Source organism: Mesocricetus auratus, unplaced genomic scaffold, assembly GCF_017639785.1.
Source record: "Mesocricetus auratus isolate SY011 unplaced genomic scaffold, BCM_Maur_2.0 Super-Scaffold_100054, whole genome shotgun sequence".
In the NCBI taxonomy this organism is placed as follows: domain Eukaryota; kingdom Metazoa; phylum Chordata; class Mammalia; order Rodentia; family Cricetidae; genus Mesocricetus; species Mesocricetus auratus.
This window is the reverse complement of record NW_024429231.1, coordinates 655,641-681,845: the sequence shown is the minus strand read 5'-3', so window position 1 is coordinate 681,845 and position 26,205 is coordinate 655,641. Positions and strand designations below refer to the sequence as shown.

General features: G+C 44.6%; 1 protein-coding gene across 3 annotated transcripts; it reads left to right on the top strand.

The window, feature by feature from the left end:
* Positions 1 to 1,850: 1,850 nt before the first annotated feature.
* LOC101831981 (sialic acid-binding Ig-like lectin 11) lies at positions 1,851 to 24,638 on the top strand. 3 transcript variants are annotated; one of them, XM_040736110.1, is made up of 8 exons: positions 1,851 to 2,100; positions 6,553 to 6,655; positions 17,210 to 17,536; positions 19,849 to 20,100; positions 20,945 to 21,226; positions 21,344 to 21,446; positions 23,305 to 23,453; positions 24,384 to 24,638. In XM_040736110.1, exons 2-7 carry the CDS (start codon positions 6,616 to 6,618, stop codon positions 23,423 to 23,425), a joined length of 1,125 nt encoding a protein of 374 aa, XP_040592044.1. In that variant the 5' UTR covers positions 1,851 to 2,100; positions 6,553 to 6,615; the 3' UTR covers positions 23,426 to 23,453; positions 24,384 to 24,638. The 3 variants fall into 3 exon arrangements, with proteins under 3 accessions (XP_040592044.1, XP_040592046.1, XP_040592043.1); XM_040736112.1 differs by having other exon boundaries at positions 1,851 to 2,354; positions 23,320 to 23,453; XM_040736109.1 differs by having other exon boundaries at positions 1,851 to 2,354.
* The last annotated feature ends 1,567 nt before the right edge of the window (positions 24,639 to 26,205 follow it).

Below are 26,205 nucleotides of genomic sequence, written 5' to 3'. Positions count from 1 at the left end.
GAAACAAGGGATGTTGACCCCTTTCTTCATGACCAGTTCCACAGACAGACAGGCAGGCAGGCAGATGGGCGGGTGGGTGGGCGGGCAGACCGACAGACGGATGGGGACACACACACACACACACACACACACACACACACACACACACACACACACCATTATATTTTAATCTGACCACAACTTAAGTGCTTAGTAGATGAAACCTTTGGACAATACCGTCCATCCTTATCTCTCTGCCTCAAACTTCAGTAGGCTCACATAATGTGTACTCGAGTGGAGACTGGGTTGTCAAAAGTGGTACCCAGAGACATAGGTGGAGAAAACATGTCATGGTGAATTTGAACTGGAAGATAAAACACTAGAAGGTTATATCATGGAACCAAGTGCTGACCCTTAGAATGTCAATTATTTTTTCTTTGTTGCATCTCCTTTATCTTGTCTGTGTACATACATGTGGTGGTCAGTGAATAGCTTGTGAGAGTGGTTCCCTTATTCCACTATGTGGGTCCAGGGGATCATACTAGGCCATCTGGCTTGACAGCCAGCGCCTTTACCTGCTTAGCTATCTCTCCGGTCCCAATGGAGACTTATCCATGTGAATCTGTGTATAAATAGGTGTTAGTTTCTTCTCCCAAGGAGACCTGAACATGAAACATCTATTCACCCCAAAGAGGGCACCAACAGCATACCAAAGATACACTCAAGTCTAGCTTGGTTTGTGAATGAGGTTTTACAGAAGTATGGGTGAGGAGTTATCAACCGGAATATGGATGACTCAAGGACAGTTGCACCACTACAAAGTCCACCCCAGGATGAGTGATGACTGGTGAAAGTTGTAGCCCTGGAGCTCACTGCACAGCTTTTAGGCAATTGTAGCAGTAGAAGAGTCTCCATAGCAGCCACTGTGGCATGTATGTATGTACACACACACACACACACACACACACACACACACACACACACACACACACACGAACTCGGGGGAGAGCTTCGCAAATCTTGTAAGTTTCAGGAGCTCCTCATGGGACTTATGCTTTACTTTCTGTGCTTTAATAGAACCATTTGAATTTAGAGGAAGCAACTATATGACCATCGGTGAAGGTAGAACCTCCTACAATGGCTTGCTTCTTCCAAAGAAACAAATCCCTTAGAGAAGGTGAGAGGGAGCAAGTGTCATTGGTAGATTTGGCAAAAGAGAGGAGAATGAGACCAAAGGAGGGACGGAAAAGCCAAGTGCATTGGCTCAGCATGCCCATAATCCCAGCTCTACAGGTTTAAAACCATCCTGTAGATGGTTTTAAAACCATAGCGAGTTCCAGAAGCAGGTCCGCCTTGGCTGATGATTAAAATCCTGTCTCAAAACAGAAGGAACAAAGGGAAAATGATTGGCAACGTTGGAAATAGTTCAGGGAGGGCTTAGATATGGGAGGCAGAGTCTGGACTTCCTCCTAATTCTTGTTTGGTTGGTTATGGATGGCTAGGTCACAGGGTAGAAAATAAAGGTGCACACATGATGTCTTCTGATTGGCTATGGGAGTCAAGTTTGGACAGGCATTTGTTCCTAGATCACTATCTTCCACCCACCCACCACCTACTTGCACGGAGGTATTGAGGTGGGAATGTCCAGCTTTTCAAGAGCCTAGAAACACCTGCTCAATAAATAAAAAAATAAAAATAAAAAGTTTTTAACTCTAGTGCTGATTGGTGAAGGACCAGCTCAGAAGAGGGAAATCCGCTATTTTTCAGTGGCCCCACCCTCCATAGACTGGCACTTGGTACCTTCAGACTCTGGTTTGTTCTGAACAGGCATGCGCCAGCTCGTTGGTACTTGTGTGGGCGGAGCTTCTCAAGAATATCTGAGCTAGTCAGTTACGGTTCCTCAACATTAGTCCCTCCCAATCTGCACAGCGTTGTTCCTCCTGTGGGTTCATCAGGGTGGGCACTGCGTCCTTAAATCAGCCCAATCGCTTTGTCCCTCTGGAACTTAACTTCCCGAGCCCGTGTCGGCCCCTCACTGGATACTGTCTGCCAAATTTCCCTGGGATACCCAAGAGAAGGCATGCTGAGGAGCCCGGAGCCCTAGGAAACCAGAACCAGGAGGTAGAATCAGAGGAGGAATGGAGAGGAGGGACACGGAGTTGCTGTTGGGACTGGAGAGACAGCAGCTAAGAGTGCTTCCTGGCTCTTGCTGAGGACTGGAATTGAGTTCCCCAGTCAGGTGGCTCGCAACTGGCAACTGCTTGTAACTCTAGCTCCAGAGGAGCCAATGCTCTCTCCTGGTCTCCACCGGCATTCAAAGACGAACGTGGGTAACGGGAGGTCAAGGCCAGCCAGGACTACAGAGGGGATTCTAGGTCAGTCTCAGCCACACATTGACCACAAATTGAGACTCAACAAACCAAATAGAGAAAACAGCTCTCAGCTTACAGGCGAGGGAAATAAGGAGATCTGAGCAAGACTTGCCAGCATAGAACATTTCCACCCTTTGATTTGAATTTTGCAAGCCAAGCATGTAATCTAAGCATTAGGGAAATGGGCCCGTGAAGATCAGTGGTTAAGTTCAGGCCCAGTTACATAGCTTGACAGTAGCCTGCATTACATGAGACCCTGTCTCAAAAGTCAAAATAAGGGCTAGGGAGATGGCTCAGTGGTTATGGGTAAGTATTGCTTTTGCGGATCATCAGAGATGAATTTCCAGTACCCATGTATGAGGGCTCACCCCCACCTGTAACTCTGGCTCCAGGGATCTGTCACCACACACACACACACACACACACACACACACACACACTACAATTCAGCTCATAACCCAAAGGAGATTAGAAAGTATTTACCTCCCCCGCACCTGTGTTCTTTTTTAATGAGGGTATGTGTGTGGAGGGTGTCCACGTGTGTAGATGATCTTGGGTGCTGCTTTAGTTGCTGCTCTACTGCTGTGAAGAGACACCACCACCAAGCTTTGTGGGAAACAGACAAGAACAGCAATGAGACAGTAGCTAAGAGCTTTATATCCTGTTCCACAGGCAGAAAGCAGGAGTGGGGGAAACGGGGGAGGGGGAGGGAGGGAGACAGACACTGGGTCTGGTGTGGGCTTTTGAAACCTCAAAGGTTTCCCCCCCTCCCCATGACATACCTCCTCCAACAAGGTCACACACCCTAGTCCTTCCAAACCTTTTCACTAACTGAGAAACAGGCATTCAAATATATGAGCCTGTGGGAGCCATTCCTATTCAAGCCGTCACAGGTGCCATCCCCAGCAATGTTGTCACTGCCTTTGAGACTGGGTCTCTCTCTGGTCTCATCAGTCAGGCTGGGCTGGCTGGGAATTTTGTATAATGAGGCAAATCTTCTGGATTTATTGCTTCAGGGAAAGACGCATCCCCTTCAGCATCCTTCCTGAGATTATTTCTTTATCATGAAAACCAGGTTTAAAAAATACTTCTGAATCTGACAATGGTCCCTCATGTCTGTAACCATAGTACTCAGGAGACTAAAACAGGGGGATTGCTGTGAGTTTGAAGCCAATCTGAGCTACATAGCAAGTTCCAGGCTAGCCTGCTCTTCAATGTGAGGCTGTTTCAGAACAGATAGACCCTGGAATCTTATGAACTGAAATGATATAAAAAAAAAAAGTCAGCTTTTGAAGCTCACTTGTGAAGGGAAGGGGAGGGGTCAGTAGATGTTTTTGTTTCCTGATAATTTTAGAATTTCTTGTGTGTGTGTGTGTGTGTTAATCAGTGTATGCTTTTGTTTGTGTTTGTAGGTTGGAAGAGGGAGTTGGATTCCCTGGAACTGGAGTTATAGGTGGTTGTGGGTCACCGGACACGGGCACTTGAATTGAACTTGGGTTCTCTTAATTACTGAACCATCTACTCAGTCCTGCTGATAAAACCTTTATAGCACACGTTTTCTGCTTGACTATGTGTTGTACAGTCACCTCTAGATGCCAGGGAACTAGACATATTTTTAGGAGAACTTTTAGAGATTTTCTTTTGAAGCTTGGGAAGTGATTGGCTAAACAAATCTGAAATAATGAGGAGGAAGTCAGGGGTAGCTATCATTGATGTAATGCTCAGGGTCTGCCTGAGAGTGCCTGGAAGTGATGTCAGAGAGGAGGGCTGATGTGAGCCTGGGGTTCAGGCTGTACAGACTCCAGGAGGAAGTCCCATTGAACTGAACTGGGACTTAGGTAGCATGCTTGTCTTCTCAGCCCTTGGGAGGTTAAGACAGGAGGATAGTAAGGCCAGGGTAGCCTGGGATACATAGTAAGGACCTGTTGTAAAAATGAAAACTGGACTTGGTGGCATATGTGTCTAATTCCAGCCCTCCAGAGGCAGGGGCAGGCAGAGCTCTGTGAGTTCCAGATTATCTAGGGTTTCATGGTGATACCCTGTCTCTAAAGAAGGAAAACAGAAGGCTGGAGAGATGGACTACTGGTTAAGGACACTTGATGCTCTTGCGATGATTCTGTCCCCAGCATCTATATGGTGGCTCATATCCAACTCTAGTTCAGGGATCCAGTGCCTTCTTCTGGCCTCTACAGGCACCAGAAGAAACACATTGACATACATGCAGGCAAAGCACTAGTACACATAAAATAAATTTAAATATTTATTTAAAACAACAAAAAGAAAAATAGAGCTGGAGATGTAGCAAGCTCATAGAGTGTTAGCCTAGCAGTTACAAAACCCTGAGTTCGATCCCCAACAATGCATAAACTGGACATGGTGGTGAACATCTACAATCCTAGCACTCTGGAGGTGGAGATAGAACCATCAAGAGTTCAAACCCAGAGGCTGAAGTTGTAGCTCCATGATAGAGTGATTGCCTGGTGCATACAATGTCCTGATTGGGAAGAAAGGTCCTCACGCCTGTAATCACAGCGTTCGGGAGGTTTGGGGCTATATAGTGAGTTTTCTGAGTTACATGTTAAAACGTTATTTCAAAAGAAGGGGAGAAAAGGGAAAATGGGAAGAAGAAAGGTTGTTCAAGGCCAAAAAAAGCAACAAAACCAACAGTAACAAGAACGTTGTAGGATTTGAAGGTGGCAGAGAGAAGGGCTGAGATGGCAGTAGCAGAGGAAGCATACAGAAATAGGAATCTGCAGGGTGAGGAAATAGTGTGTTCTCTGCTTTGCCTTGGAAAGAACAGGAGAGGTTGATGGAGACAGTACAACAATGGTGCAAAGTCACAGAGAGCCTTGAATGCAGAAGAGCAGAGTTTAATTCCTGTTTCTTATGCATATCTCTTGTTTTTAACTCACTCACGTGCATGTGTGAGCCAGAGGTAGGTGGTGGGTGTCTTCTTTGATTGCTGTTCTAGTTTTATGACTTTTGCTGTGATAAACTGCCCCAACCAAAAACAATGTAGAGGGGGAAAGGTTTATTTGGTTTGTAATTTCGATTTTCAGTCCATCATTTCAGGGAAGTCAAGACAGGAGCTGAAGTGGCCAGACACATCACATCCACTGTCAAGAGCAGAGAGAATCAAGTGCTCTCTCTCATGTCACCTGCTTGCCTAGGTTGTTCATGTTTGGTTAGCTTTCTTGTATAGTCAGGAATGGTGCCACTCACAGTAGGTTGACTCTTACCACATCAACCAACAGTGCAGACAACCTTCTACAGACATTTCCACAGGCCAACTCAATCTAGATGGTCCCTCAGGTGAGACTCTCCCATTAAGTGCTTTTAGGTAGTGACAAGTTGACAGTTATTACTAACCAGCACAATTGATTTCCACCATTTATTTTTTGAGATAGGATCTCACTGTGTAGCATAGCTGACCTTGAACTCACAGAGGTCTGCCTGTCTCCTCTGCCTAGGATCAAAGGTGTGCACCACTATGCCTGACTCTATTTTTTGAACCTGCAGCTCTCTGTTTTCTCTGGGCTACCTGTCTAGCAAGCTCCAGGGATTCATTTGTCTCTTCTCTCTGAACACTGATATCTATCTATCTATCTATCTATCTATCTATCTATCTATCTATCTATCTATCTGTCTATCTATCTCTAGTTCTTTGCTTTACCTAGCCTTTCCTCTAGGTGCTGGGTGTTCAAATGCAGGTCTACATGCTTTCACAGCAATCAATTTGCTAATTGAGGTAAGTCCTCAGCTCCACATATCTCCCTTAAATCTGTGGTCATTTCTCGCTATCTTCTACTCCAGTTCAAACTCCATTATCTTCTCCTTCAGTGTAGACATAAAGTGACTTTCATAACAACCATACCTAGTTCCCCAACAGTCCCCAACCATTCCATGCATTTTGAGACCACCTTGTGTACTAGAGAGAATCCAATCTTCCATATCTTGAAGGAGGAAGAAAGCAGTAGAGATGATTAGAAAAAAGAAAGCAGATGTGTTAAGCTTACAGAGTCATGGCGAAGATGCCTGTCCTTGAATCTCCAAGCAAGAGGAACCCAGTTCACAAGATAAAGAGCTCTTAAATGTAATTGAGGAGGCAAAAGGCTCTAATAAGTAGTGATGCTCTTTCTGCCGCCACTACCTGCCACTTTGGATGACCTTGTTCTCACCCATCTCAAATTATGCCCTGCAGGCCATTCAATCATTCTGAGGCCAGTGTCAGCAGGAACCATCCTGGCACTCCCTTGTCCCTGAGATGCTGTGGGAGATCTCAGTCCTACCTCTGTTGTATTTGGGTAAGTAACACACACTGTGATACCGTTAACCTGGGGCAATGGAAAGGAAGGTAAAGGAATAGTTGTTTGCTATGAGCCTCAGCTGAGTTATAGTCCATGTTGCTATTACAGAGGACCACATGAGTCTGCAGCTATATAACTCCCCCCAGGAGACTATTTCTATTCACTGCAGATAGAGAGGGGAAGCATATCAGAGAAATGATTCATTAGAGTCCAGCTTGGGGACCCAATGGATTTATTGGGGTTGCTTATAGGAGACGGGTGACATGGAGGCAAGCTGCATCACTAAAAAGCATGTCTGTCTCCAGCCTCCTTGGGTGGATACTCATAACACAATTGGGTGGATCTCCTTGGGTGGATCTCTTTGTACAATTTGTAGGCAGCTCTACTGAAGAGTCTTCACTCTCCCAGAAATCCCTTATTGTCTATTTAACCTCATGGCAGGATCTTGTAAATTCTGAAAATGCAACGACCCTCCTGAGCCCTCCTCCTTCCTCCAGAAGGGAATTTTTTCATCTGGAGGAAGCAGCTACACAGAAGTAGGTTTTCTTTAATTCCCACATCACTGCCCCTTTGGTACTATTGAACTTATTTTTTCCCAATTGTTTAGGAATGATGCAGGATGGTGACATAGTAAATATAGTCCATCATAACAAGGGCAATTACAAAACCAGAAGCTGGATTGGGTGGCACTGACTGAAAGAATTCTATTGCACTGGGCAGTGGTTACTGGAGAGACTTACAGCTAGACAAAGTTTAGAGAATAGGAGACTGTGAACACCGGGCAGTGGTAGCATACGCCTTCAATCCCAACACTTGGGAGGCAAAGGCAGGCAGATCTCTGTGAATTAGAGGTCAGCTGGTCTACATAGAGAGTTCCAGGATAGTCAGGGCAACACAGAGATTTAGGGAGAGAGAAAGAGGGAGGGAAGGAGGGAGGAGAAGGAAGGAGGAAGGGGGAGGGAAGGGGAGGGAGAGAGGGAGGAACTGTGAACTGTGGTCTTGGAGCTGGGGGGATGGTTTAGCAGTTAAGTGCATGCTCTTGTAGGGAACATGGGTTCAGTTCCCAGCACCACGTCTGGTGGCTCTCCACCACCCATGACTCCAGGACACTGGACACTTCTAGTAGCTGTGGGTACCCAAACACATGTCATATACCCACACAGTGACACATACATACACACAATTAAAAATAATAAATCTTGAAAAAGTAACTTTTTATTAAAAGAGAGAGACTAAGTGTTCTGCTGGAGAGGGGCCTTCCATATCAACCTTCCATCCCCGGTCCCAAGGTTCAGTGAATATTGTGGAAGAAGGGGCAGAAAGAATGTAAGAGATGGAGAATGGAGAAGAATGCTAAGAAAGGCTGTCTTCTAGACAAGAATTGGCTGTTACATTCGTGAACTCACAGTAGGTGTAGTTACCAGTACAAGGTGCAACCAGTTAAAAACTTGAGCATGATGGCTCCTCAGCCAGTGAGGTCACATCTCTGAGGAGCTACTGACAGCTGATGGCTGCTGGAAGAGTCACTTTTCATTAGGAGGTGGCTACTGGTTGGCTGCCCACTGGATGACCTCACCCATTGCAAGCATAGGGGTCAAGAACTGGACTCTGTGTTCATAAATAAATACATAGGCAGACTTGAAGCTGGGTGGAGGTGTTGGGAATGTACCAATGGGGAACTGGAGCAGGGGCTGGGAGTGGATATGATCAAGCTACATTATATACATGTATGAAATTTTTACAGAATAAATAAAATGGTATAAAAAACAACTTAATGGAATTGTGGTTCAGCTGCTAAAGTGTTTGCCTAGCATGTTCAAAGCCCCAGGTTTGGTTCCCTGAATCATGTAAAGCTGCCATAATCTCAGTACCTGGGAACTGACTGTGTAGTCAGTTTGAGATTAATCTAGGCTAGAGATTTTTGTCTTGAAAAAAGACTTCAGTGTTCAAAGTATCACTACTTGTAGATGATATGATAGTTTACAAAGTGACTCCAAAAATTCTACCAGGGAACCTCTACAGCTGATAAACAGCTTCAGCAAAATTGTTGGGTACAAGATTAATTTAAAAAAATCAGCAGCCTGTCGCGTCTGCCGCGCAGCCTGTGTCTGAGAACGGGCGGAGGGTGTCGGGGATTGACAACACAGAGACTTGTTCAACGATGTAAAGAAAACTTTAAGCAGGCCCCAAAAAGGTTCAAGAAAACTTCCTAAGAAAGACTCCCTCCAGAAAAGCTTCTGCTCTCTCCTCCACCCTGGCTGGTTCTGCTCTGACACCAAAAACTGATCTGGGCGTGGCAGAAGAGGCGGTTAGTCTTTGGACAAGGTCGAGGTCAGGGCGGTTTCTGTGGGCAGGCCTTTTCCAGGAACTTATTGCCCCAGGCATTGTATTGTTTTTAGTAAACATTTTTTTAGTAAACATTGTCGTACAGCTGCCTACTCCCAGGGAGAAGGGGAAGTGGGTCTCTGCTCAAGGTCTGGTGTTCCCACAGCAGCCCTCCTATATACAAATGCAAACAGGCAGAGAAAGAAACTGGGGAAACAATACTCTTCACAATAGCTACAAATAATATAAAATATCTAGGTGTAACTCTATCCAAGCAAGTGAAAGACCTGTATGACAAGAACTTCAAGTCTTTGAAGAAAGAAATTGGGAGAAGATATCAGAAGATGGAAAGATCTCCCCTGCTCATGATTTGGTAGGATTAACATAGTTTAAAAAAATGATCATCTTACCAAAAGCAATCTACAGATTCAATGCAATTCCTTATCAAAATCCCAGCACAGTTCTTCACAGACCTGAAAAGAACAACACTCTACTTCACCTGAAAAAAAAACCCACAAAGAACCCAGGATAGCTAAAACAATCCTTACCAGTAGTAAAAAAAAGTGCGTGGTCTTGGCATAAAAACAGACAAGGTAGGTCAACAGAATAGAATTGAAGACCCAGAAGTAAATCCACACAACTATGAACCCTTCATTTTTGAGAAAACAGATAAAATTATACAATAGAAAGAATAAAGCATCTTCAACAAATGGTGCTGGCTTAGCTGAATGTCTGCATGTAGAAGAATGCAAATAGATCCATATCTATCATCTGCACAAAACTCAAGTCCAAGTGGATCAAAGACCTCATAAATCCAAATACACTGAAACTGCTAGTAGAAAAAATGGAAAATAGACTTGAACACATTGGCACAGGAGACAACTTCCTGTGCTGAACACAAATAGCATTGACACTAAGATAAAAAATTAATAAATGGAACCTCATGAAAATGAAAAACTTTCATTAAAAGGAAAAATAGCAGTCTAAAGAATGGGAAAAGGTCTTCATTAATCTCATGTCTGACAGAGGGTTGATATCATATATTTATATATACATATATGTGTGTGTATACATACATATATATATGATATATAACCCAAGAAACTAGACATCAACAAACCAAATAATCCAATTAAAAATGGGGTACATATCTAAATAGAGAATTCTCAGCAGAAGAATCTCAAATGACCAAGAAGTACTTAAAGAAATGTTCAATATCCTTAGCCATCAGGGAAATTCAAATCAAAACTACTTTGAAATTCCATCTTTTTTTCCTGTTCCTTTTTAAAATTTAAGTTAGAAACAACTTATTTCACATATCAATCCCAGCTCCCTCTCCCTCCCCTTCTCCCCTACCCTCCCCACCAGGCCCCCAGGCCCCCACCCAATCTCCACTCCGATCCCCAGGGAGGGTGAGGCTCTCCAAGAGGGATCTCCAGAGTCTGTCATTTTATTCAGGGCAGGGCCTAGGCCCTCCCACAAGAGTCCAGGCTGAGAGAGCCTCCCTCATTGTGGAATGGGCATTCAGTCTATTTGTATGCCAGGGATAAATCCTACCCAAGGCCGAATAGATTGCCTACGCCTCCTCACTGACACCCACATTCAGGGAGTCTGGGTCAGTCCCATGCTTTCCACACAGCCATCAATCTGGGGTCCAAGAGCTCCCCCTTGTTCAGGTCAACTGTTTCTGTGGGTTAAACCAGCCCAGTCTTAACTCCTTTGCCCATCAGTTCTCTTTTTCTGTGACTGGATGCCAGGAGTTTATTTCAGTGTTTATCTGTGGGTGTCTGAGCTTAAAAACACAAGTGACAGCTCATGCTGGCAAGGATGTGGAGCAAGGGGAACACTCCTCCATTACTGGTGGGAGTGCAGACTTGTAAATCACTATGAAAATCAATATGGCAGTATAGGGGTGAGCCCACAAAACTCTTCATGCCCATAAGGGCGGAGAAGGGAGATTTAGCAGGTGAGGATAAAAGGAAGTGAAAGAAAAATGGAGGCTCTCTCTTTTCTCTGGAAGCCTGCCACACTTTCTGTCCCCCCAGCTTGTATGTAAATAAATATATTATATTCCATATTCCGTCTTAATGGCAATTCCTCAGAAAATTGGGAATTGATATACCTCAAGACTCATCTATATCACTCCTGGGCATGTAACCAAAGGATGCTCCACCATTACACAAGGACACTTGGTCAACTATGTTCATAATAGTTTTATTTATAATAGCCAGAAACTGTCCTTATGCTGCATAGAAGAAACACATCTCAACATCAAAGACAGATGTTACCTCAGAGAAAGGGTTGGGAAAAGATTTTCCAATCAAACGGACCCAAGAAACAAGCTGGTGTAGCAATCCTAATATCTAACAAATTAGATTTCTAATTAAAATCAATCAAAAACAATTAAGAAGGGTAGTTCATATTCATCAAAGGAAAAGTTCATTAAGATGAAGTCTCAATTCTGAACATCTATGCCCCAAATTTGAAGGCACTCACATTCATAAAAGAAATATCACTAAAGCTCAAATCACACATAAACCCTCACACACTGGTAGTAGGAGACTTCAACACTCCACTCTCACCACTAGACAGGACCTGCAGACAGAAACTTAACAAAGAAACAAAAGAACTAATAGAACTTATGACCCATCTATAGAACATTCCATCCAAACACAAAAGAATATGTCTTCTTCTCAGCTCCACATGGAACCTTCTTTAAAATTGACCACATATTTGGCAACATAGCAAGCCTCCACAGATGCAAAAAATTGTAATAACCCCTTGTATCTTATCAGACAACCATGCTTTAAAGTTAGAATTCAACAACAACACAAATTGCAGAAACCCTACAAATTCATGGAAATTGAACAATGTGCAATTGTACCATCCCTGGGTCAAGGAAAAAAATAAAAGAAGAAATTAAAGACTTTCTGGAATTCAATGAGAATGAAGACACAACATACCCAACCTTATGGGACACTTTGAAAGCAGTGCTAAGAGGAAAGTTCATAGCACTAAGTGCCCACATGAAGAAACTGGAGAATAGTCACACTAGAGAATTAGCAGCATTACTGAAAGCTCTACAACAAAAAGAAGCAAACTCACCCTGGAGGAGTAGACTCCAGGAAATAATCAAAGTGAGGGATGAAATCAATAAAGTAGAAATCAGGAAAACATTACAAAGAATCAATGAAACAAAGAGTTGGTTCTTTGAGAAAATCAGCAAGATAGACAAACCTTTATCCAAACTAACCAAAAGGTAGAGAGAGAGCATGCTAATTAACAAAATCAGAAATGAAAAGAGGGACATAACAACAGACACTGAGGAAATTCAGAGAATCATCAGGTCATACTTTGAAAACCTGTACTCTACAAAATTTGAAAATTTAAAGGAAATGGGCAATTTTCTGGATAGATATCACTTGCCAAAATTAAATCAAGAACAGATAAACAATTTAAATAGACCTATAACCCCTAAAGAAATAGAAGCAGCCATAAAAAGTCTTCCAACCAAAAAAAATCTAGACCAGATAGTATCAGTGCAGAATTCTACCAGAAATGCAAAGAAGAGCTAATACCAATACTCTTCAAATTGTTCCACACAATAGAAGCAGAAGGATCACTGCCAAAGTCTTTTAACGAGGCTACAATTTCCTTAGTACCCAAACCACACAAAGACACAATTAAGATAGGGAACTACAGCCAGGCGTTGGTGGCGCACGCCTTTAATCCCAGCACTCGGGAGGCAGAGGCAGGCAGATCTCTGTGAGTTCGAGACCAGCCTGGTCTACAAGAGCTAGTTCCAGGACAGCCTCCAAAGCCACAGAGAAACCCTGTCTCAAAAAACCAAACAGCCAACCAAACAAAAAAGATAGGGAACTACAGACCAATCTCCCTCATGAACAGTGATGCAAAAATACTCAATAAAATACTGGCAAATTGGTTCCAAGAACACATCAGAAAAATCATCCACCATGATCAAGTAGGCTTCATTCCAGGGATGCAGGGATGGTTCAACATACGAAAATCCATCAATGTAATCCACCATATAAACAAGCTGAGAAACAAAAATCACATGATCATCTTACTAGATGCTGAAAAAGCCTTTGACAAAATCCAACACCCTTTCATGATAAAGGTCTTGAAAAGATCCGGAAAAACAGGAACCTACCTAAACATAATAAAAGCTATATACAGCAACCCAACAGTCAACATCATACTAAATGGACAGAAACTCAATGCTATTCCTCTAAAATCAGGAATAAAAGAAGTCTGTCCACTCTCTCCATAACTTTTCAATACTGTCCTTGAAGTTCTATCTAGAGCAATAAGACAACAAAAGGAGATCAAGGGGATACAAATTGGAAAGGAAGAAGTCAAACTTTCACTATTTGCAGATGATATGATAGTTTACATAAGTGACCCGAAGAATTCTACCAGGGAACTCCTACAGCTGATGAACACCTTCAGCAAAGTGGTAGGATACAAAATTAACTAAAAAAAGTAGTAGCTCTACTATATATTGACAATAAAGGGGCCAAGAAAGAAATCAGAGAAACATCACCCTTTACAATAGCCACAAACAACATAAAATATTTTGGGGTAACTCTAACCAAACTTTGAGTCTTTAAAGAAAGAAACTATAGAAGATATCAGAAAATGGAAAGATCTCCCATGCTCTTGGATAGGTAAGATCAACATAGTAAAAATGGCAATCTTACCAAAAGCAATCTACAGATTCAATGCAATCCCTATCAAAATCCCAGCACAATTCTTCACAGACCTTGAAACGACAATTCTCAACTTTATATGAAAAACAAAAGACCCAGGATAGCCAAAACAACCCTGTACAATAAAGGAACTTCAGGAGGCATCACCATCCCTGACTTCAAGCTCACTATAGAGCTATAGTCCTGAAAACAGCTTGGTATTGGCACAAAAATAAACAGGTAGACCAATGGAACCGAATTGAAGACCCTGGTATTAACCCACACACCTTTGAACATCTGATCTTTGGCAAAGAAGCTAAAACTATACAATGGAAAAAGGAAAGCATCTTCAACAAATGATGTTTGAATAACTGGATGCTGGCATGTAGAAAACTGCAGATAGATCCATATCTATCACCATGCATAAATCTGAAGTCCAAATGGATCAAAGACCTCCACATCAATCCAGCCACACTGAACCTCTTGGGAGAGAAAGTAGGAAGTACCCTTGAATGAACTGGTATAGGATACCGCTTCCTAAACATAACACCAGTAGCACAGACACTGAGATAGACAATTAATAAATGTGACCTCCTGAAACTGAGAAATGTCTGCAAGGCAAAGCATCAAGTCAACACGACAAAACGACAGTCCACAGAATGGGAAAAGATATGAGGGCTGATCTCCAAAATTTACAAAGAACTCAAGAAGCTAGTTTCCAAAACACCAAATAATCCAATTGAAAAATGGGGTACAAAACTACATAGAGAATTCTCAATAGAGGAGTCTAAAATGGCTGGTAGATACTTGAGAAAGTGCTCAACATCCTTGGCCATCAGTGAAATGCAAATCAAAACAACTCTGAGATACCATCTCACTCCCATCAGAATGGATAAAATCAGTTTATGCTGGAGAGGATGTGGAGAAAGGGGAACACTCCTCCACTGCTGGTGGGAGTGCCAACTGTGGAGATTAGTATGGAGATTCCTCAGGAAAAAGGAAATCAGTCTATCACAAGATCCAGCAATTCCACTCTTGGGCATATACCCAAAAGATGTACATTCATACAATAAGGACATCTGTTCAACTATGTTCATAGCAGCATTATTTTAATAGTCAGAACCTGGAAGCAACCTAGATGCCCCTCAACTGAAGAGGGGATAGAGAAAATATGGTACATCTTCACAATGGAGTACTACTCAGCAGAAAAGAACCAATGGAATCTTGAAATTTGCAGGCAAATGGATGACACTGGAAGAAACCATCCTGAGTAACCCAGCCACAAAAAGACAAACATGGTATGTACTCACTCATATATGGATTTTAGACATGGAACAGGGGATTCCCAGCCTACAATCCTACTGCCAGAGAGTCTGGAAAAGAGGAAGGACCCTAAGAGAGATACGCATGGTAACCTGGAGAAGGGGAAATAGAAGGGATCTCCTGAGCAGATTGGGAGCAAGGTAGGAGGGGAGGGAAGAAGGAGATGGAAGACAGGGAGGGGGAGAAGAGGAGAGGAGGACAAGGGGGAGCAGGAAGGTTGATTTGGGGGAAGAATAGAGGAGAGCAAAATGAGAGATACCATAATAGAGGGAGCCATTATAGGTTTGAGGAGAGATCTGACACTAGTGAGATTTTCAGAGAGCTACAAGAATGACACCAACTGGCATTGAGGCTACCGTAAATGTCCTCCCCTGATAATGAGATTGATGTCTACCTTGAAGCCATCCTAGAACCCTCATTTGGTGGCTGAGAGAAGCAGAGGCAGACATCCACAGCTAAACACTGAACTGAACTCCTGGAACTCAGTTGTTAAGAGGAGTGATGAGCAAAGGAGTCAAGACCCAGCTGTCGAAACCCACAGAGGCAGCTGGTCTGAACAAGGGAGAACTCATGGACCCCAGACTGGTGACTAGAGGCCAGCATGGGACTGATCCAGACCCCCGAACCTGGGTCTCAGTGAGGAGGCCTTGACAATCTATGGAATCTATGGGACCTCGGATAATAGATCAGTATTCATCTCTGGCATGCAAATGGAGTTTGGGAGCCCATTCTACATGGAGGGATGCTCTCTCAGCCTGGACTCATGGGGGTGGGCCTAAGCTCTGCCTGTGACAATATGACAGACTTTGAAAATCCCCTAAGGAAGGCCATATCCTCCCTGGGGTGTAGAGTGGGGATGGTGTGGAGTGGGGGGTTGGGGGCAGGGGAGGAGGGGAGGGAGAGGGAGCTGGGAGTAACATGTGAAAAAATGTATAAATTTATTTTTATTTCAAAAAATAAAAAAGAATAAAAAATGATAACCAGAAACTGGAAGCAACCTAGATATCACTCAATCAAAAAAATGGATAAAGAAAATGTGGTTGGTACATTTACACAATGGAGTAGTACTAAGCTGTTAAAAACAAGGACACCAGGAAATTTGCAGGCAAATGGATGGAACTAGAACAACAAACATGGTACGTACCCACTTATAAGTGGACAGACATCACATAACACGATGGACTCTTAAATAGAAATACTTTAAAGTAAGATGGAGGGACTTTCTGCTCCTGCAGACTCGGGGCAGGACTTGTAAGTTCCACCACAAGTCACAAGACAGGAAGGCAGCAAGTAAAAGTGAAGTTATAATTCAGACCAGGGCAGGGCCCCGAGACTCATGATATGGTTTCCCTATCTGGAACCCACATGGTGGAAAGAGAGCACTGTCGTCTTCTGCTAGCAGGCCTCTGGCCTTCACAAAATGCAAGGAAACAGTAACGTTTTAATTCGAAGTTGACCTGGGAATCAGAGAGGGCTGGGCTCCCAGCTTCAGAGGGCCTGAGACCACAGCTGGTGGTATATAGTCTGCTTTCTGTTGCTGTGATAAAACACTGACCAGAAACAACTTGGGGAGGAAAGAGTTTGTTGAAGTGTACAATGGATAGTCTAATGTTAAGGGGAGCGAAAGAAGAAACCTGGAGTCAGGAACTGAAGCAGAGACTGTGGAGGATTGCTGCTCACTGGCTTGGTCCCCATGACTTACTCAGTTTCTTATACAATCCAGGCCGACCTTCCTAGGGATGCCACCATGTCCACAGTGTGCTAGACCATCCCATGTGAATCAGAAATCAAGAAGAGACCCCCTACAGGCCAATTTGATGGAGGCCATTCCTCAACTGAGATTCCCTCTTTCCAGATATGTCGTTATGTCGAGTTATCAAAAAACCATAACACATATCTGCTGTCTGTCCAGAGGGAATTTCAGGCAATTGCGATCCGATTTGGAGGAGACTGGCAGCTAGAGAGACTGTAAGTGAATGATACTACGTATCCCAAAGACTCCACCGTAAGTCACATGACTCTTAGAGTATCTGACGCGACCCAGTGCTTCATATTAATAAAGACTTCCCAAGAAGGACTTCCCAGAGATGAGCAAACACCAAGCCTGTCCTGCATAACCTGACCCTTTAATCGACAAGTAGAACCCTGAAAACTTGAGGTGGGACTGGTTTTCATTTTAGATCTCTCCCCACAGGGTTACTTCCTCCAGTTTTGGCTGATATGAAGACAGCAGCAGTGGAAGACAATCTATGCAGGACAGTCCCTTGTGTGTTTGAATTTCCCAAGGCATACCCCAGAAATCCCATGGCTGTGGGCTACAGGCTTAATGGGAACATCAGCGTCCGTGCAGATACCAGCCATCCCAGAGCCCCCACGGGTGATCTCTCCACAGAGGAGGAAGACTGTATCCTCCTGACCGGAGATGTGCTCGGAAAAGGAAACACGACCTACTTGCTCTATGTGGGTCTAGGAGATCAGAAAGGCACCATCCTGAGAGAGAGCACCAGACTCTCCATGCCAGGTGATGCCCAGGCTTGAGCACTAACTGGTTTAGGAAGTAGGAAGTCCAGAGGGAGGGAGTGCTGGTGGTCGGGTGGTCGGGTGGCTGTTACTTCATCAGGTGCCGGACTTTATACAACCTGAGGTATTCTTTCTCTCTCTCTCTTTCTCTTTCTCTCTCTTCTCTCTCTCTCTCTCTCTCTCTCTCTCTCTCTCTCTCTCTCTCTCTCTCTCTCTCTCTCTCTCTCTCTCACACACACACACACACACACGAGCACAGCAAAAAGAAGTAAATGCAAAAGAAAGTTGGGGACTAGTGAGGCAGGGCAATGGATAAAGGCACTTGCCACCAAACTTGAAGACCTGAGTTCTATCCCTGGGGCCCACATGGTAGAAATGACTCCCGCAGAATGTCTTCTGACCTCCACATGCATGTCTGGCCACACGTAAATTAACTAATGTAAAAGTTACAAAACTGGGCTGGAGAGATGGCTCAGAGGTTAAGAGATGGCTGCTCTTCCAGAGGTCCTGAGATCAGTTCCCAGCAACTATGTGGTGGCTCACAATCATCTATAATGAGATATAGTGCCCTCTTCTGGCATACAGGCAGACGTGCAAGAAGAATACTATATACATACTAAATAAATAAACAAGTAAAAATCTTTAAAAAACATAAAAATTTAGGAAACAATAGGTGTTTGTTTTTCAAAGTAATATAATGCTTTACATACAGTTGGCATATCTGTAAATAGAAATTTCAAAGACAGGGCAGGCATAGTGGCTTGTGTGTGTGTGATCTCAGCACTTGGGAGCTGAGGTAAAAGAAATTAAAGGAGCTTAAGGTCAGCCTGACCTACAAAGCAAGTCTCAGGCTTACCCACATAAAGCCATTCATGGTAACACATGTTTGTCATCTCATCATTCCATGGTAGGATGGAAAGCAGAGGTATCAGGATCCTGGGAAGCTGAAGGTCAGCTAGCCTGGCATTCACAGCAGAGAACCGTCTAGAGCAAGGTGGAAGGCAAGGACCAACACCTAAGTTTTCCCTATACGCTCCTCGCATGTACCTTGGCACACTTTGTCTGTATTCACTTGTATGAACATGCACATACACATGTACAAGTGTATTTTCAAAAGAGAATGGAAATGACCACAGATCAGTTTGGGAAGGGACAGAACCCAAGGTGAGGGGTGAGTGGCAGGGAGACTAAGCAGGACCTCACAGTGGGAGGCCTGGTCTGAGGACATGAGGAGCAACAGGCACTGTAGATCAAGAAACTCATTCACCATCAGTGTTTATCCAGACTTCAGGGTGTGAGATGGCTCAGAGGTTAAAGATGCTTCCCACCAAGGCTGACAACCCGAGTTCAACCCCTGGAACCCAAATGCTGGAAGGGGAACCAACTCCTACAAGTTGTCCTTGGACCTCCATGTTCACTCCATAGTGAGCATGCACACACACATACACACTAAAGAAATGAATAGCTATTTTTTAAGTTTTATTGCATTCATTTATGTGTGTGTTTGTATGGTTTTGGGTTTTCTTGTCAATTTGACACAAGCTAGAGTAATCTGGGAAGAAGTAACTTCAGTTGAGAAAATGCCTCCATCAGATGGACCTATAGGCAAGTCTATAAGGCATTCTCTTGATTAATAATTGGTATGGGATGGCAGAACCCACTGTGGGTGGTGTCACCCCAAGACAAGTGGTCCTAGGTTGTATAAAATGCAGACTGAGCAAGACAATAAGCAGAGTCCCTCTATGGTTTCTGCTTTAGTTCCTTCCTCCAGGTTCCTGCCGTGAGTTCCTGTCATGACTTCGCTCAATGGTAGAATGTGACATGGATGCGTAAGATGAAATAAACCCTTTCCTTTCCAAGATGCTTTTGGTCCTGTGTTTATTACTGCAACAGAAAAAACCAATATGGTGTGTGTGCATATGTGCATGCCACTGTGTATATGGAAGTCACAACTTGTGAGAGTCTGTTCTTTCTTCCATAGTATAAGTCCTAGGGATGAACTCAGGCTGTTGGAGCTGGTGAAAAGTGCCTTTGTCTGCTTAGCTGCATTTGCCAGCCCCAAATAATGTAATTTTAATCCTTTTAAAAATCCAGACTTCAAAATCAAGGGTTTCCACCTTACTAACTCTTTCATTTTGTTCATCTGGTGGGGTAGGGTGGGCTTCCTGACAGAGAGCAGAAATTGACAAAACAAACAAAAAGACATGATCACGGTAATCCTGGGTTCTGTGAGGCTGTTGGGAGAAGTTTGAGGGTTCCAATTAGAAATGTTGCACGGTATGAAACTAGAGCATCTTTTTTTATCTTCTCTAGACCTGACCCAAAAGCCAGAGCTTCACACCCCAGAAAGTGGTGTGGCTGGAGAGCCTGCAACTTTGACCTGTAGCGTCCAAGGCACCTGCCAAGTACCCAGAGTCCCTTTTCTCTCCTGGAATGGGCCTGACATGGCTCCCAACACATCTGTCTCCATCACCTCCTCTTCAGAGCTGTCCACCCTCAGATGCCACTTAAGTCTATCCCTAGAAAACCTGACCAGCCGTAAAGTGGTCAAGCTACAACTGGTCTGTGAGTGCTGCCGGGCACTGCCAGGGTCTGCAGTCTGGGGGAAATGGTGGGCCCCAGAGAAAGACCTGGGTCCTCAGTCATATCCTCCTGGGGCTGAGGGACCACAGGTAAGAGTGAAGTCCATGTTTGGTGCATATGATGAGAAAAGATGAAAGAGAACCTCTCTGAGTCTCAGTTATTCACTCCCAGGCTTTTAGAAAGTCTCTGAAGCTCTTTGGGAATTACAAATAAGAAGTTTGGGGGCTGTAGAGATGGCTTAACAGGCTGAGATAGAGCATTACTTACGTCAGGTACTTTTCTGTTGTTGTGATAAAACACCATGAACAAGGAAACTTGTACCAGAGTTTGTTAATAAACTCTTTCCAAAGGGATAGAGTCATCATGGCAGGGGCACATGGTGCAGGCGTGGTGGCTGACACATGATGCTGAGAGCTCACATCCTTTACCATATGCAGCAAGCAGAGTGCCAACAGGAAATTATCCAAGGTCAACTCTCAAAGACCGCTTCCTGTGACATACTTCCTCTAACAAGGCCACACCTCCCAAACCTCCTCAGACAGCACCACCAACAGGAGACCAAGAGTTCAAACACATGAGCCTCTGGGAGACATTCTCATTCAAACATCACACTTCTCTTGCAGAGGAACTGAGTTCAGCTCCCTCTAGAACCCATGTTGGGCAGCTCAAATCATCTGTAACTGTAGCACCCTCTTCTGGCCTCTGTGGGCACTGTACACACATGCACATGCACAGACATCCATATGTACATAATTACAAATAAGTTTGTGCTTTGGAGGAAGTGAAGGACAGTGTGTATGTCTCTCTGACCCTTTCTTCTCCACAGCACCTCCTAGGCTGCTCAACTACTCCTGTTTGCTGAAGAAGACCCTAGCTTGTAGTTGTTCCTTCCATGGGACCCCCATACCCTCTGTGCAGTGGTGGGTTGGAGGAACGCCTGTGAGTGCGAATAGCATAGATACCATCCTGCGCACGACCACCACCACACTGGAACCCTGGACCAACAGCACCATCCACCTCATGTGGGAACCAGAAATCATAGGGAGACTTCGCTGTGAGGGGAGGAACCAATATGGAGTCCATGCTTCCAGAATCTTCCTGATACCAGGTGAGTGGACAGAAGTCTGGTTACTAGAAGGCCAGCACTTGAGGGCCAGGATGAGAAGGAAGAGAGTCATAGTTTGAAAGCCTCAGGACAACCACACTCTCTTCCCTTTCATTGCAGAGAAAAGCTCCATTTCCAGTGTCTTCCTGAGAGGGCTAATCCAGGGCTTCGTGTATGGGACCATAGCATCTTCTTTACTCCTCCTCTTCCTCGTTGTTCTGGCGTGAGTATCAAATCAACAGCAGGGCCCTCCCGAAGCCACCACACAGCCTTAGTTTTTATTTTTAAAATTACATTCATTCTTTCATTTGTGTGTGTGTGTGTGTGTGTGCATGTAAATGCGTGTGCCATGCATGGTGTGCAAGCGGAGGACGACTTCTGGGCGTCGTTCATTCATCTCACCAGGCAGGTCAGTCTTGGGTGTAGGCTCCTTTATCCATGGGGCCATTTCAGGGGCCCCTCGCTGGCTTACGTTCATTCCCTTCGTCACATTTCCTCCTAGTTTAGTTCCTTTGGAAATGGACTCATCATTAAGTTCCAGCCTTCTTATTTGCATTTAGGGCTACACATTTCCCTTTAAGCATAAATTTAACTGCATCTCACAGATGTGGATGTGAACTATGTTATTATCCACTTGATTGAAACATTTCCAATTTCCATTATGATTTTTGACCTATTAGAAATGTCGGTGCTTTTTAGTAAATTCCCCCCACACGCTTCCAGTTCTGAGAGGATTGAATGTAAGTCTTTGAACATGACAGATAATTGTTCAACTTTGAGTCATGGCCTCTCTGGGTGATTCTGGGTAGGTGCTCTACCACTGAGCTACATCCCCAGCCCTCTTCATACTTTTATTCTAAGACAGAGCCTCAATACAGTGGTCTTGGACTTTCTCACCTTCACAGTAGCTGGTCTTCACCACCAGGACCAACGGATCCTCTTTCTAGCTTAAATTAAATAAGATCATAAAGTATACTACACATGATACCAATTTATTTTCCTGGCAGCAAATTTTTGTTTATTTTTAATAAATGTTCTACATGGGCTTAATGACATGTGCATTTCACACCTGTGAATACAGTCATGGTACACACTTCCTTAAAGTGGAATTCACTCATGTGGGGCTGGAAAGTGGCTTAGTGAACACAAGTGCTTGTCCCCCACCCTGACGATCTGATGATCCCCAGGCTTTAATGTCGGAAGGAGAGAATCAAGTCCTGCAAGCTGTCCTCTAACCACCACACCCATGTTTACACACCCCCCCCCAGTAAATAGAGAAAATATAATTTTATATAATTTGGTGTGTTGCCAAGGTCTGCTCCAACTCAACCATCTGAAGCCAGCCCTAGCCAGTGCATCTAAGCCTCAGCTTCTGCCCAGTCTCTGGCAGTATTTTCACAGCCATTTTCGGTCATTTTTGTAGAAGGATGATTTTCAGACAGGGAACGAAAAGTTGGATCTTACTCTCTCAATTCACACAGAAGCCAAAAAGACAGCTCTTCATCTGGAAAGAGATAGAGACAATGGACATGTGTAGAAATCTGGCTGCCGCTGCTGGAGTGAGGGGTGGTGTAGGATAGGCTGCCGCTGCTGGAGTGAGGGTGGTGTAGGATAGGCTGCCGCTGCTGGAGTGAGGGTGGTGTAGGATAGGCTGCCGCTGCTGGAGTGAGGGTGGTGTAGGATAGGCTGCCGCTGCTGGAGTGAGGGGTGGTGTAAGATAGGCTGCCGCTGCTGGAGTGAGGGTGGTGTAGGATAGGACCGAGTCCACAGGTAGCTAGGAAGTGATACAACAGCAAGAGAATCAGGTGACTATTTATGTAGTCTGTGGTAGGTCCACTGAACCGAATCTATAGAGCCAACAAAAGGCTGAGTTCCTTGAGTTCTGATGTACAGATATGTGCCAAAAATGTTAAGAGAAGGAAGACATAAGCAAAACAAGCTTATGAGTGGGCTGGTCACAGAACAAGCATGGTATCTGGGCAGTAGCCCAGGGCTGGAGTCACGGGAACAATGTCATGCTAAGGAGCTGGGATGTCCAGCACTCAAGTATCCGTAGAGACTAAATACCGCACTCACCACAGGGCTCATTGTCTTAGAATGAAGATACTTAATTGGTGGGAGGAAAACCAAACTTGCAAGAACAAAGAGGCCCCGACCCTCAAGAAACCGGTTTTAGGAGGAGCCAAAATGGCTGAAGTCTGAAGTCGTGCATGGACAGCCTGGGCTGGTGGTAAGTTCCAGTCAGCCTAAGCTGTGTGCTTGGCAGGCAGAAGGGATGCAGGCCAGACCCTCCCACCCCTCCTAAGCACAGCCATGGCGGCGGGCACACACTTTTGGGGAACAGCCATTGCAGCCCTACCCTGGCACTCCAGCTCTGTGTCACGTGAACAGCGTGGAAAGCCAGGGTCTTAACTGGATGTGGGTCTGGATTTACGCCTTCTTCACAACGAGGTCACGTGGAACAGCAGACCCTGTGTAGCTTGAGGCCAGCGCTGCTCCACCTTTCAGACACCAGCAGACGGTTCCGGTTGAGGACAGTAAATTACAATGTGAATGCTTAGGAAATCAGCTGGGACTACCATGAAAAGTGCCACCTGATTGTGCCTTCAAACCACAGGTTTATTCCTTAATTCTGGAGGCTAAAGACCAAGATGCAGGTGTCTTGATGGCTGGCCTCTCCTGGGGCGCTCTCCTTCACATGGAGATGGCAATCTCTGTTCTGTGTCCTCACAGGGTCTTCTCTGGGTGCATTTGCATCATTTCCCTCTTGCTCTTCTTCTGCCTCTGACATTTTGGTCTGTTTGTTTTCTGTAGCTCCAGGTTTGGAATGTAGAGTCTTGCTCATTCTGATAGCAGGCAAGAGCTACATTTAGAACCATGCCCCAGCCCGTCACTGGGAAGATTCTAGAAAAGCACTCTACCACATTCATATCTACCTTGTCTTCTTTTGCTTTTTACTTTTTTTTTTTTTTTTGAAGACAGGGCCACCCAGGATGAAGCCTCATAGTAGACAGGATGGCAGTTGTCCCCTGCCGTTTCCACCTAATCTTTTGTCATAGTCCATATGAGGGTCTAATCCACCCAGGTGAAGTCATCTTAATTGATTATCTTACTTGATTACCCTTGTAAAATCTTGTCTAAAACTGTGACTGTCTTCTAGGTGGTAAAGGCCTGGAGTTTGCCATAGAAGTTAGGGTGTCGGGACTGAGGCTGTGGCTCTTGCCTGGCATGCATGAAACTCTGGGTTTGGTTCCCAGAGCCACACGACTGAGGTGTGGTTCACACCGTATTCATTCCAGCACTCGGAAGACAGAGGAGAAAGGATCAGGAGTTCCAGCTACATAGTGAGTTGGAGGCCAGCTTGGGCTACATGAGATCCTGTCTCAATCAATCAATTAATAAATGACAAAAAGTAAGACTCTTTTAAGATTCCAAAGAAATGATTCTTTTTTAAAATTTAGTTAATTTATTTTCCATCTCAACCATAGTTTCCCTTCTCTCCTCTCCTCCTATTCCTATCCACCTCCCTTCTGCTTCCCCCAAATTCATTCCTCTTCTGTTTCTGTTCAGAAAGGGTCAGCCCTCTCATGGGTGTTAACAAAGCATGGCATATCAAGTTGTGGTAAGACTACACACTACCTCTTGGGTTGAGGCTGAAAAGACAACCCAGTAAGAGGAATAGGTTCCCAAGAGCCAGACAAAGCATTAGGAGCAGCCCCTATTCCATTATTAGGGGTCCCACAAATAGACCAAGCTACACAACTGTCAAAGTTCAGTCAGCAGTTGGCGGTTGGTCCTGAGAGGAGATGACAGAATGTCCAAGGAGGAGAGAGGGCAGACAGACAGCCGTGCGCCATTGTCCATTCTTACAGAGGAAGGGAGCAGCTGAGATACGGTCTGAGACCTCCTCAACCCAGCAACCCTCAGGACTTGGTGGGGTCAGCATACCCATTTGCAGAACAGGAAACTGAGGCATGCGTGGTTAAGGAGTCTCTAGTAGGTGGGGCAGGGAAGACACACTCTGTTTCTCCTTGCAGAGTCCCTCCAGGGTCCTTCTGCTGCCCACAGCAAAGCAGAGCTATTTAAACACTGTGGCTCTGTGTTTGCATTGCAGGCAGTAAAGGGTGATATCTTAGCCACTTTTCAATTGCTGTTAAAAGCATTAAGGCAACTTACGAAAGGAGTTTCTTGGAGGGCTCACAGGTCCAGAGGGTTAGTCCGTGACTATCACGGTGGGGCACATGGCAGCTGGCAGGCGGCAGGCAGGCAGACATGGCATTGGAGCAGTAGGGAGCTCACATTTTATCCACAAGCACAAAGCAAAGAGAGTGTGTGCACACTAACTGTGACTGTCCCAGGCCTTTGAAGCCTCACAGTCCACCCCCAGTGACACACCTTCTCCTACATGGCCATCCCTACTAATCCTTCCTAAGAGTTCAAATAGTATATGAGCCAGTGGGGGAGCAGGGTGGACGTTCTCATTCAAACCACCCAAAGGTGACTTCACAGAGTCAACAGGCAAAACCCAAGTACTTTGACAGGGTGAACCTCCATAATCCAAAAACACGAAATCCAGAATGCATCAGAACCTGAAACATTTTATTTTGAGAAAGGATCTTATGTGGCCCTGGCTAGCCTTGAACTTGATATGTAGCCAAGGAGGACCTTGACCCCATGAACCCCCCTTCACTTCTCCAGTGCTGGGATTACAGGTGGGCAACATAACATCACACCAAAATGAGTAAAATGTTATTAAAAACTAAAAGCTTCAGAATTTGCAATGATTTCAGTTCTTCAGATTAGGATGGTGAACCAAAATTAAACCCTTGCTTCCTAAGTTGCCCACACCAGGCATTTTGTTACAGCAATGAGAAAAGTATTTAATAAACAGCATGCCTGAAATACTTCAAGAAAGAGCAAATGGCCCCCTGTAGTGCCTGCTGGGGGGGGAGTGGGTGGATAACTGACCAGTGTACCTTTCC